The 13,819-nt window shown below is 43.9% G+C and overlaps 1 protein-coding gene across 1 annotated transcript; it reads right to left on the reverse strand.

The window, feature by feature from the left end:
* Positions 1-3,048: 3,048 nt before the first annotated feature.
* LOC119733069 lies at positions 3,049-5,022 on the reverse strand. The gene has a single exon (XM_038206650.1). The coding sequence runs from the start codon at positions 5,020-5,022 to the stop codon at positions 3,049-3,051; it is 1,974 nt and encodes a 657-aa protein (XP_038062578.1).
* Between the last annotated feature and the right edge of the window lie 8,797 nt (positions 5,023-13,819).

The following is a 13,819-nucleotide window of genomic DNA, read 5'->3' on the forward strand; positions in this document are numbered from 1 at the left end:
GACAACAACCCGTTGGCACATTTGTTTACAGCAAAACTTGGTGCTATCGAGCAAAGATGGGTGGCCCAAGCTGGCACCGTTCCATCTAGACATACGTTACAGATCTGGTCGCACAAACAAGTGCGCAGACGCTCTAAGCCGCAACCCAGCGAATTAAGAACTGAATGCTATCTCTGTACAGACGGTTCTGCAGAGCACCCCAGTGCCACCTGAAGTCAGTTGCGGTGGTAGACGTTTAGATGAGGTCCATTGTGACGAGGCTAAACCGGTGGGCGAGAGTCAATTTCCATTGCCTTCATATACGCTTGGTGAGCTTGCCTCCATGCAGAAGGATGACTTTGCGTTGGGTGAGATCTGGAGACTGCGAGAGCGCGGTTGGCAGCCTGGCTTTGAACATCATGCCTCACCTGAGATAAAAAAGGCAGTTGCAGGCTGGGTCAGAGAGTGGTCTCGCATGGTTGAACGAAAAAGCGTCCTTTATCGGACTATCAATGATCCTGGTCTGGGGGAGATCCTTGAGGTGCTCATTCCGGAAAAGCTTCGGGCAGAATTGATTGGTTCTGATCATGACAAATGGGGACACCAAGGTACAGGTAGAACCATGGGGCTACTTAGGCAACGATGTTTCTGGCCGGGGATGGGTACACAAGTCCGGGAGTACATAAAGTGTTGTTTTGCTTGTACGGTGGCAAAGGCACCGATCCCTGTTGTGCGTGCACCCATGAAGCATCTGCTGGCGTTCCAGCCTCTGGAATGTCTTGCCATAGACTTTGTGAAATTGGATCGAGGTCTGGGTAACCTGGAGGATGTTTTGGTAATGACCGATGCATTTACGAAATTCGCCATGGCTGTGCCCTGTACAGATCAAACTGCTCCACAGGTAGCTTGGGCCATCAATGATCACTGGTTTGTCCATTATGGAATTCCTGCTAGGATTCATGCGGACCAGGGCCGCAACTTTGAATGTAAACTGATCCACGAGTTCTGTGCCCTATATCAGATTAAAAAAACCAGGACCAGTCCATACAACCCACAGGGAAATTGTCAAACAGAACGTTTTAACCGTACACTTTGTGGTCTGATCAAGTCGGTTGATAGTCAGGACCGGTTCCGTTGGCCAAAGTTGCTTCCTCGACAAGTATTTATGTACAATTGTACGCCACACAGTGTAATGGGGTATTCCCCTTACACACTGATGTTCGGTAGGACTCCCAAACTGCAATTGGATCACCTACTTGGGGGTGTGCGACCATCTTGGGAGGAAAGCGCCATAGATCAGCAGGCAAAACTATTGAAACGGGCACTTGAGATGGCGAAGGAACGCATGATAAAACTGGCTGCTTCTAATAAGTGCCGATACGACAAACATGCTAAGGCCTGCCCCTTGCTAGTTGGTAGTCGGGTGCTGGTACAGCAGAGTGGTTTCAAGGAACGGCATAAGTTGGCGGACCATTTTGGGCATGAGCAGTATGTTGTAGTAAAGAGTTGTCCAGATAAGGACTTGTATGCTGTTAGACCGGTGCAATGTGGGCCTGAAAAATGGCTCAATCGTCGAAAACTTATCCTTGATCTAGAGGATCATATGACACACCTGCATGCAAGGTGCCCCTTCATAACCATTCACTGAATACTCCTGTTGCAGAGTCCGATGAGGAGAGTGGGAACGAGGAATATGTTCCTTTGGTGGTGCCAGTGCAGCCCAAGAAAGTGGTCGGCCCTGCTGGTCCAATCAGGGAGCCACTCTACCCTGAGGCACAGCCTCGACGTTCAGCATCAAGGAGCATCAGGGAAAGAAGCCGGTGCGTCATAGTGAACTGTATACGTAAGTAGTAGCTCGCTCACCTGAGCGAGACAAGGCCACTGCTACTCTTTAGTTGCCAGGCCGTCACGTACTGTTCTCCGACCCTGACACCCATTGTAAATACGTTTTCTACTTTTGGCTTTTGTTTAATTTACCTTGTGAACACGGGCAAAATTTGAAGTGTTCATGTGCAGTATTGTCATGGCAGACCAAATTTGTTACTTGTTCGGGCATTCTTTTCCTGCGAGATTAGCAAAAATGGCGCGTGATCGGTCTGTCCCAGTGGAACGCATTGTTAACCTCCCGCTAGGCATACACCTCCGGATTAGGGGATACTCAGGGTTGTCAATTTCGAGGGTGCGTGCGGCACTGAGGATGGGACATCCGAACGTGGGTTTGTACACCCAAAGGCGTATAAATCAGCCCAAACATCTTGTAGATGGCTGCCATCTCACTGAGAGGGCCATGCGGAAATACTGTGTTGGAATCAAATAGGTTCTGTTGAGACCGAGAAATTATATCGTGAGTTATTCCTTGAGCACTTGTATTTGTAAAAGTGTTGTCACATGCAAGCTGGATTTTGCTCATGGTGGGTGTAGCTTAGTACATGGGAAATAAATTGTCGAAACTCTATTTTAGAACTCGCTCCAGTCCTTTTATTTGTCTCCACTTGTGTACACTTTACTTGATCCTTCATTGACTGGTTATAATTGCTCAACTGATGTGCGCGGCGATCTAAGTGGATATGGCCTGGCAGTGAGCGGTTCACTGCAATAAATGACAAAACTCTAATGAATAACTAGCCAAAAACAAAGGAATTTACATGACCCTTGAACGATACACATAACAATGCAGTGATTTCACGTACAGATTCTTCCAAATTATGACCCAGATATCCCACAGATTTAAACGATTAAACACTTCAAAATGCCCCCCAAATTAACCCAAATATCTTCTTCAAAGTTAACATTTAACGATTAATAACAATTGAAACAGAAATCATACCGATTGTGTAGAGTCCGGGGAAACCTAAGCCTTAAATTTCTGGAATTACGTTCACAACGAATCAGTACATGTCGCGCTTGACCCTTGACCTACGCGCAAGCCTGCACATGTAAACAAAGGGCGCCCCCAAAACAAATCACGAATGAAATTTGATGTAACTGGTAAGTCAACGTTACATTCCCAGCCCCAAATGAACTTTCTTACTAGATTTTCATTTTCCCCAAACTTTATGTAACGTCCCCTTAAAGTCTGAATAACAACAACAACTTAGTTCTTGGCACTCTCGACGAGACACAGCTTGGTGAATGGTCGTCTGAAGTAGCCAGTCCCGGTCTTGACCTCCACCTGTCGGACGTTGCCTTCATGGTCTGGGTAGGTTTGGCTGACTCTTCCCAAAGGCCAATGACCGAGAGACACCCTGTCATCCGCCACCAGGACCAGATCTCCAACTTGAAGATTCTGTACTCGCTGCGTCCACTTCTGTCGAAGTTGCAATACAGGTAAGTACTCTCGAAGCCAACGCTCCAAAATTGGTCGGCCAGAAACTGAGCTTGACGCCAACGTCGACGGCTGTATGCATCTTCCTTCTGAAACAGACCTGGGGGTAAGCTGGGATTAGCCCGCAACAGCAACAAATGATTCGGTGTCAGAGGCTCGACGTCACCTGGATCAAAACTCAGTGGGGTCAATGGTCTGGCATTGAGAATTGCCCCGACCTCTGCCATCAAGGTAAGCAAAACTTCGTCAGACACAACTTGCTCCTTCAACAAATACCTCAAGATCTTGCTCACAGACCGTATTATTCTCTCCCATACACCGCCCATATGGCTTGCTGTTGGAGGATTGAATTGCCACCTGATACCCTGCTGCAGCAGAAAGTCACTAACCCTCCGCTGATTCAGGTCATCAAGACTTTCCCGCAGCTCTCGCTCTCCCCCGACGAAATTTGTGCCGTTATCACTCATGATGATCTGTGGTTTGCCCCTTCTTGCGATAAATCGTCGAAGTGCGTTGATAAAGGCATCGGTATCCAGAGAGTGAGCAACTTCAAGGTGGACTACCCGCATCGATAAACAGGTGAAGATGCACCCATACCGTTTGATGTGACTCCGGCCTTGCTTCACGTAGACGGGACCGAAGTAGTCAACACCGACCGATGTGAACGGAGGATTATCTGGCGTTACTCTAGCCGCCGGTAAGTCACCCATGAACTGTTGTCTCAATGGAGCATTCCTCTTCTTGCACTCGAAGCAGTTGCCAATGACACGTCTTACAGTTGCGCCACCTCTGACGACCCAGAACTTCTCCCTCAGCGACGACCATGTCATTCCAACCCCGGAATGCCCTACTAGCAAGTGATGGTGAATGATAACGAGCTCTGTCACCTTATGGTTGCTGGGAAGAATAATCGGGTGTTTCATCTCCTGATCAATTGGTGCGTTTCTAAGGCGACCGCCTACTCGCAAGATGCATCCATCAAAACAGGATTCAGTTTGTGAAGAGAGAACTGTTGCCCCCTGGACTTCCTTCCGCAGGTGGCCGTCTCCTGCTTCCTCGAGTGAAGTGCATCTATCTCTTTCTACGGAAAGACCTCCTTGTTTAAGGCTTGAGTCATCTGCTAATCCCTTGCAGTGGGTGTGAAGATACTGAACGAAACGCAAGAGCCAAGCAACGCCTCTCTTCAATCGGTTCCATGATAAGTACTTGGTCAAGAATTCATTAACCTTCGGCTTCTCTCGCACTAAGGCTGTCTGCGTCACCACCCTCTTGAGTTCAGGATCTCTCTCAAGAGCATCATTGAGCGGCAATATGTCAGGGTTTGGTACAGTACCCTGCATGACAACTGGAGGTATTGGCCAATGATCCTCATTCATCATCAGGAACTGCGGCCCCTTTAACCAGCGGCCATCTTTGATCATCCTTTCAGCGCTCAGGCCCCTGGACCCTTCATCTGCTGGGTTGGATGCAGTGTTGACATATCGCCACTGTGACTCATCGGTGGCATCTTGGATCCTTGCGACCCGATTTGCCACAAAGGTGCGTAAGCGCCTACTCTCGTTTCTTATGTATTGCAGAACCGAAGTTGAATCATTCCAGAATACAATGTCGGTGATGGGCAATCTCAGCTCTTCCTGAACCATTTTGCTGAGCTGAACTGATAGGACAGCTGCCGTAAGTTCCAACCTCGGTATGGATATCGACCTCTTAGGACACATCCTTGCCTTCCCAATGATGAAGGGACAGTCTATCCTTCCTGATCCATCCGCTGTCCGTAGGTAAGCCAGGGCCGCATATCCACGCTCGGAGGCGTCTGAAAAGAAGTGCAGCTGACTGATTGCAGTATCTTCTAGCTCCCTTGGTCTCAAACACCTGGGGATGGTGAGAGCCTCCAATCTTGGCAGGTCATCCAACCAGCGCTTCCATCTAAACAATTATCGCTCCTCAACCTTTTCGTCCCAACCTAGCTTCTTGCTGCAGATATCCTGAAGCAAAATCTTGGCAGGCCTTTCCCTCAGAACCGTCTTGAAACCAAGGTGTCCCACTGTACGTTCCAATGTATACCAAGGGTACGCTCGATTGGTAAGTCTCCCAAATCCAGATCCAACACAGATGAGGCTCTCTCACTTGCTGGAATAGCAGACAGAACCTCCCGGTTATTGCTGATCCATTTCCTCAGTCTAAATCCACCTTTGCTGAGCAGATCAATGAGCTGTCTAGCCAGGTTGATACCCGCTTCTGCACAACTCACCGATACCAAAAGGTCATCGACGTAGAAATTGTCACGTACTGCTGAGATGGCAGCCTCCCCAAATTCAGCACCATAGTCATCTGCCGTTTTCCTCAGAGCGAATCCTGCACAACTGGGCGAGGATGTTGCCCCAAACAAATGAACCAGCATCTTGAAGTCAGTCGGATCCTTGGACAAGTCATGACTCGGCCACCACATAAATCGTAGGGCATCGTAGTCTCTCTCGGGAACTCGTACCTGGTGGAACATAGCCTCCACGTCTGCTACTAATGCAACAGTATCATGGCGGAAACGAGTCAGCACACCGACCAGGTTGTTTGTTAAGTCTGGGCCCTGTAGGAGATTATCATTGAGTGATGTACCTCGGAATCTTGCTGCGCAGTCAAATACCACTCTCATCTTTCCTGGCTTTTGGGGATGAAATACAGGAAGATGTGGCAAATACCATTTCCTTCCCACCTCGACATTTGGTACTTCTTCCGGCACTGGTTTTGCATATCCCCTTTGGACATAACCATCAATGGTTTCCTTGTACTGCTGACGCAAATCATCATCTTTCTGCAGGCGTTTCTTAAGGGAACCCAACCTCGTCTCAGCAAGTGCCCGGTTGTCTGGCAAGTCAGGATTTCGTCTTCGCCATGGTAGACCTATTTCGTAGTGCCCATCAATCAGCCTTGCAGACTCCTCCATGGTAGATCTCGCTCTCCGATCCGCCACAGAGTCACCACGCTTATTGTCCATGATAGATCCGCAAAAAAATCTACCTCCCGAAATCTCTGCACTTGCTGTTGCAGTTGGTCGTCTTGCAGCTTGGCATGGTTGATATTTAAACTTCCTGCTCTCTGCTTGAAGGAGGGTGATGTATGATTAACAAGCGTCCATCCAAGAGGTGATCGCACCGCATAAGGTTCCTTGCGTCCTCCCCGCCTCTCTACCATCACCCAAAAGGCTGCAGGGACATCTCCGCCGATTAGGACTTGAACTGGCTTTCCGTCAGTTTGGGGGAACTCAATTCCATCCAGATGTCTCCATTTCTTCACATCCTTCTGATTTGGGAAGACGCTTCTTGATATAGGCAGGGTTTGGACAGTCCTCACTCTCGGTAGGTCCAGCTCTTCATCATTTTGGATGGACTTCACTGTTAGGTTTATCTCCATGCCGTGATACTTGCTTGTTCCTCCAACTGTATTCAGGGAGAAGTTGAACCTTTCACCCCTGATCCCAAGCTGCTCAGCCAGCTCCTCGTCGCACAGCGAAACGTCACTGCCTTCATCCAGTAGAGCACAAGTCTCAAGCTCACAGCCGTTGTGTTTGACCCTTACTGGCAGCAATCGCAAGGCCACTTGCCTTGATGTCACAGCAGGTACATGTACCAGCAGGTTCAGGTTTAACACTTGCTGGATTTTCGCAGCCCTTCTGCTCCTCACAATTGGCAACAGGCGCACGGGGTTGATGAAGGAGAGTATGATGCTTCCACGTGCATCCATCAATCCCACAACGACTGCTGAGTCTGCAACGTCTGGCTACATGCCATGGAATGAAGCAGTTGTCGCACAGTTTATTATCTCTCATAAACTGACGACGCTCGTAATATGACTTCTGTGTGAAGGTCTTGCATTCTGCCAATTTGTGTTGCTGGGAACAGCAGAGACATTTGACTTGCTTGTCCATCTTTGCTTCATGAAGATAGTCACCACCCACACTAGTTGACAGCGCAGTCACCTTGGCCGGGTAAGCCTTCGGTTTGGTGCGTGAGGAATGACTCGCGCTGGTCGGACTGAAAGTCTTGGTGATATTCTGTCCGTACATATTGCTGGCAGTTTTCGCTTTCGTCTCAATAAACTCCGTCATCTGTGCGAAGCTTGGTTCTCGTTTGGACTAGATGGTCACCTGTGCCTTCTTGGCCCAGTCTGCTTGTAGATGAACGGGCAAGAGACGCTGAACCTTAAGTAGGTTCTCTGAGCTGTTCATGTCCGCATTGTATCCAAGCTGGGACAAGGTTATTTGGCACTTATTCATGTCCCTCGCTAAATCCCAAAGGGCGTTGCCATCGTTCTGTCGTATCTGCCCTCGGTTGGTAACCTTGCGCAGCAGAGCATGCATTATTAAGTGTGGCTGTCCGAACTGCTCGCGCATGATTTTAAGTGCTGTTTTGTAGCCTTCTGTGGGTTCCATCAGGATACAGTTTTCGATGCTTTCCTTTGCCTTACCTCGACAGAACTGCACCAGGTAAGTCAGCCTTGTTCGGGCATCATTCACTTTGGAACCGATGTTTGTCTCGAAACTGGTCACGAATGCCCAATATTCCGCTGGGTCTCCGCTAAAGGACTTAAACTCAGGCTTCGGTATGTTCATGGTGAGTGTCAAGGCTTGGCACAATTGTGTGATGCTTGCTTGATCATTTGATGCAGGAGTGGACTGTGAGGTTACTTCGGGTGGTGTGACACTCTCCTCTGTTGTGTTTGAAGGAAATGTTATAATGCCACTTTCATTTATCATGTCGGCCTGTGCTCGATCATGGTTGTTGACAACCAGAGTACTGCTTGTGACTTCTACACTAGTGTCAATTGCTTGTGTAACATCTGGTCTGTCTTCTATGGCATCTTCCTCTTGCATTTCCTCTCCCCAAATATGTGTCTCCAATTCTGCCTGCTCCTCTTCATCCTCCGCATTTTGAAGTTGTAATTTCATCTCCAACATCATTTTCTGTTGCTCCAGTTGCTGCTTTCGCTTGAGCTGCTCTTTCCTCAGCTTAGTAATCTCGAGCCTCGCCTTAGCCTCACGATATTTTTCGATGGACGCAACACTACAGGAACTTCTCATTGATTTGTTGGATCTAACTGATCCATGTTCACTAACGTTGTCATCCTGTGTGGGTGGAGTCGTGCTCTCGTATCTGTCATCCTCGAACCTTTGTCCGATTAGGTTGATTTCACCGATCCACCATTACTGACAGTGTCCTTCTCTACTGATGGTGTTGATGTAACTGCATCTGTCATCTCTACTAAATTACAGTACACTGTACACTTATTTGCACTCACAGTTTATCCCAGAAAAATCGTGAACTTCTATGTAGCTTAGTACATGGGAAATACATTGTCGAAACTCTATTTTTGAACTCGCTCCAGTCCTTTTATTTGTCTCCACTTGTGTACACATTACTTGATCCTTCATTGCCTGGTTATAATTGCTTAACTGATGTGCGCGGCGATCTGAGTGGATATGGCCTGGCAGCAAGCGGTTCACTGCAATAAATGACAAAACTCTAATGAATAACTAGCAAAAACAAAGGGATTTACATGACCCTTGAACGATACACATAACAATGCAGTGATTTCACGTACAAGTTCTTCCAAATTATGACCCAAATATCCCACAGATTTAAACGTTTAAACACTTCGAAATGCCCCCCAAATTAACCAAAATATCTTCTTCAAAGTTAACATTTAACGGTTAATAACAATTGAAACAGAAATCATACCGATTGTGTAGAGTCCGGGGAAACCTAAGCCTTGTGCAGGCGTCAATTTGAAGCGTGGACCCACCCTCCTCAGAGGTCGCAAAATATCGACGCCGTTTCGACGCCGAAGCCTGAGGTCAATAAGTTGTTGTTATAGTGAAGCCGTAACGTTCCTTTTTAATAATTGGGTGAAGCGTTACCTATAAAGTTGATGAAAGGGTGAAGCGTTGAAGAGCATTATTTGTGTTTGGTGATGTGACATCGAATCCACGACATCGGTCGCGCCGAAAGTATGTCGAAGTCGTGGCGTTTCAAACAACTGTAATTGTGATGCAATCTTAAGATGGCCTATTTTGAAATTCGCGCAAGCCAACTTGGAATTTGCGTGCGCGCAATTTTTGAACTGAAGTTTGCCCTCACAAATACACACAATCTAACATTGCGCGCCGCACCACCTTGCAAACTGTATCCTGTGGTGGTTCCACTTGCACAAACGTTGAAAGCCCGATGCTGATTGGCTGATAAACAAATAATTTTTTATCAGCCAATCAGCATCGGGCTTTCAGTAATTTTGCTCGGCACTGTTGCCATCTTGATTTTCAAGCGGCGTGTTCTACTGCCAAAACTGGTGAGAATTTCACTTTTTCTCCCCGTGTCCACTTCAAAATGATAACAATCAAGCGTCAAGAATAGCAACAGTGAGACAAAAATTAGCCACAATAGTGACAACTAGGTACAGCGGGGGTTCGTTTCTGAATGAGGTGGAACACTTAAATGGCCAGCCGTGCAGGAGTGCTGCTAATTTATTCATTCCTTCAACACTGTGTGGTGAAAACAGAGACACACTAGGCGAATCAAGATGCTGCCAGAGACGTCTACATAGATAGAGTAGATAAAACCGAATACAAAGGGGGTGAAATACGTCTCTTTAAGTGTGTAACAGGATTCTTTTCATCAGAACTGCAGACTCGTCGCAATACTTTGAACAAGTATTTGAAGGCTTCAAAATCAGCCAGAAACAAATTGAAAGAACTATCTCCTGAAGAAATGGAAAGATTCCAACACATAGATACGATATTATCCATTATGGATAACCACACTGTACAAGGAAACAAATATGTTTTCAGGTTAGTTTGCTGTTTCAAACCAGACTGTGCCCACCCAGTTTGCCAGAGAAGATCCGGAGATGACCCATCAAGTGTTCGATGGTATCCAGGAGGACCGTCTGTATTGTTCTTCCCTTGGCTTGTTCCTGATCAAGAAAGACTACCCCAAGATTGCCCAACGTGTCAGCCAACTTGCACTGGCCATTTTATGGATTTGCCTAAATTACTTCATAATTTTCAGAATGGCAATGTAAGTCAACCTAATGAGTACCTTCCTAGTGAATACCTGGCGAAGGTGTTTGAAGAGAAGAGCTGCACATGATCTTGACGATGCTGTACCTGATGAGGAAACACAAGAAATTCTTGCCTCACGTCTGCTCCTAAGTAAACAGATGGTCTCACACTCACTAAGTCACCTCTGCCAAGTGGCAAAAAATAGAAAAAGAGGAGCCCAAAAAGCTGCAGCTACCAGGGTAGCCAAGAAGAATGAAACTCATAAATGATTTGTTCATAAGCCTATAATTGTGAAAAATGGCCCAATGACAGGGCTGTGAATTTTTTCCAGGATGGATCTTTTCTAGAAATATGATTATCTAGGGTGTAATGCTTGTAGATTTTTACTAGTGTTATGTGTTGGTCAAAGATTTTGTATAAAATTATTAAGTATATAATTAAGTATACCGTATTGTCTCTAATAAACGCCTCGGGGCATTGAGATTTTCCGGAGGGAGGGGGTTTATTGGTGCACTTTTCATTATAAAAACTGCCAGAAAATACAAATTTTGGATTCTGATTCATTATAAAAACTGCCTGAAATACAAATTTTGGATGCAAAAAAGTTTAATAAATAATGTTTTTTTGACAGGTGTAGCAATCAAATCTACAATCAGGATTGTAAATGTAGACTTTACAAGCATACTGGTTGTACTCATTTGCTGTGCTTTTTTTTAATTTTTACAAGTTTGGTTGCAAAAGGGGAGGGCATTTATTAGAGACAATACGGTATATGAAAATGTAAGTTGTATACTAGCAATCTTTTTAGATAATGTGTTCATAACAAGTAGTGCTTTAATATTAAAAAACGGTGCTTTCGTACCTAGTGTGTTCCTGAAAACATGTCCTTTCATTTGGTGCTTTCATATTTATTTCATATGTTTTTAGATGCCTTGTAAGGGGCACAGAGTTACACTATTAGATATCTGGAGAAATGGAAGATGTTTAAGTTGTCAAAGAAAGTGTGTATCGGCAAAGGTGCAAGGTGAATGAACTTTTTAATGTTAACTTATTCCTTCAGAGTTTTTTAGTTTGTTCTCACCAGTGGCTCTAGACTTTGTGATCTGTAATAGATTATTTGTTTTCAACAAAATCACCCCCCCCCCATATCTAATGGCACACCCCTTGTGTGAAAATAACATTGAAGTTTACTTTATAAATGTAAATGAGTTGTGGTTGTACTGAAATGCTGATACTGGCAGAACTTGTGGCAATATTATCGTTATAGATTATTTTATTTATATAGTCCATATGTGTGCTCTGTACTTTTTATTTATTTTAGCAAAGTTTGTAATGTCATAAACCTGAGGACCAGTCCTGATCTGTAAAAGACTGAAACCATAATGTGTCAGTCTTGTGCAACAACTCAGACTCTGCTTGACAGTTTTGCAATAATTAGGTTGTTACATGCAGTCAGCTGGTTTATAATATTTGAAATTCATTTTTTTATATTTTATTCAAAAACAATATCTTAATATACACAATGTAGTGTGCTTTTTTGATTGGAGGTGGGTTTAAGAATAGAAAATATACAGCAAAAGGCAATTCATTAGCAGGATTATATATTTGTGTTTATTTATACTATTTGTGCTCAAAACGACCATTTCTTTGGGGGTTAATAGCTATGAAATGCATTGGTTTTGATATGAAGTGGAAATTGGTGCATTCCATACCCAATCTCTGAGGATCACCTACTGGAATTTGTCTGGAATGAACATTATGTTTCATTTACAAAAAACAGTTATTTAACAAGAGTTGGTGTTTGATAGTTAGTTAACAAGAGTAAAAGTTAGTAAACAAGTGTCAAAGTTAAAACAACTTTCGAATAAACTTCATGCTTTTTAACAAAAATGTGTTTGTAGAAACCTTGGACTTACAAAATAAATGTCACTGTATCTTTGGATTGAAACCTGGTTGACTTGGTACTTTTTTAGCAGTGTGGAATTACAAATTTAACCATTGCAGTCATGGTCTAGTTATAAGTAAACATTAATGAAGCTTGATTTTAATAGAGGTGAAGCTTGATCTATGCAGATGGCCAATATGGTGAAACAGTGGTGAAGCGTCAGACCTGGCAAAAACTGAAAAAGTGAAGCTTCACCTATGGAAATAATTCAAAGGCTGAAGCCTGGACTAACACATTTGCTGATAGAGTGAAGTGGTGGTGAAATCCTGACCTTATACATAACAAGCTGATTTACCCGATCATAGATCGGGTACACTGTAATCTAAACACTTTTGAAAAATTAAACACTTGGATGTTTACCTTATAAACGCAAAGTGTTTATAGGCGTTGGTCTAAACACACAATGCATAAACAGTGTTTAGCAATTAAACACTTTTCTAACACTTTCCTGCTTTCACTTTGTGACATGTTTAATTACTAAACATGTCTAGAGTATAGGAGGGATAGTGTTTAACAATTAAACATTGATGTTTAGGAATTGAACACATAATATAAACACTATTGAAAATTTAAACACTTGGATGTTTACGTTATAAACGCAAATTTAAACACTTGGATGTTTACGTTTAAACACTTGGATGTTTACGTTATACGGCGTTGGTCTAAACACACAATGTATGAACAGTGTTTAGCAATTAAACACTTACGATCCTGCTTTCACTTTGCCACATGTTTAAATACTAAACATGTTTAGAGTGAGAGGGATAGTGTTTAACAATTGAACATCGATGTTTAGGAATTGAACACAAAAGTCATAATCTAAACATTATTGAAAATTAAACACTTTGGATGTTTACGTTATGAGAAAGTTGCGTTGGTTTAAACACATGTGTTTAAACCAATGCATAAACAGTGTCTAGCAATTAAACACTTTTCTAAACACTTTCTTGCTATCAAACATGTTTAAATACTGAACATGTTTATAGTCAGAATGGATCGATTTGAACATTGATGTTTATAGGAATTTAACGCACAATGTTTAGCTTCAAAACATGTTTCAAAAAATGATAAGATGATTGTGTATAATTGCTGAACACAGTTTTGAGAGTGCAGTGTTTAACAATGTTTATTTGTTTGTTTGTAATTAAAGTTTAATGATGTTCTAAAAGGGTAGACAGCTAATGTTAATCATTACACACACACAAAATTAATCAGGAGCACGAATGACTGTTAATTAACTGTTTAGTTTCAAAACCGGAACACGACGTGTCTAGATTGTAAACATATTTAACTTGAGCAGGGCGTGAATATTCAAAACAATTATGTTTATGGGGCATATAACATAACGGTCAAGTCTATGGTACTGGAACCAGAAGAGCTATCGTCCTAATTAGCCAATGAGAATGAAGATCACAAGCTGTCACAACCAATCACAATCGTTCTCGTGCCTGCTCTTCTAGTTTCTGGGTGTCGCTTTACCTGTAGCTGGTACCCAAGGAGATTTCCAGACACTCCCTTC

Source organism: Patiria miniata, unplaced genomic scaffold (genome assembly GCF_015706575.1).
Source record: "Patiria miniata isolate m_02_andy unplaced genomic scaffold, ASM1570657v1 HiC_scaffold_25, whole genome shotgun sequence".
In the NCBI taxonomy this organism is placed as follows: Eukaryota; Metazoa; Echinodermata; class Asteroidea; order Valvatida; family Asterinidae; genus Patiria; species Patiria miniata.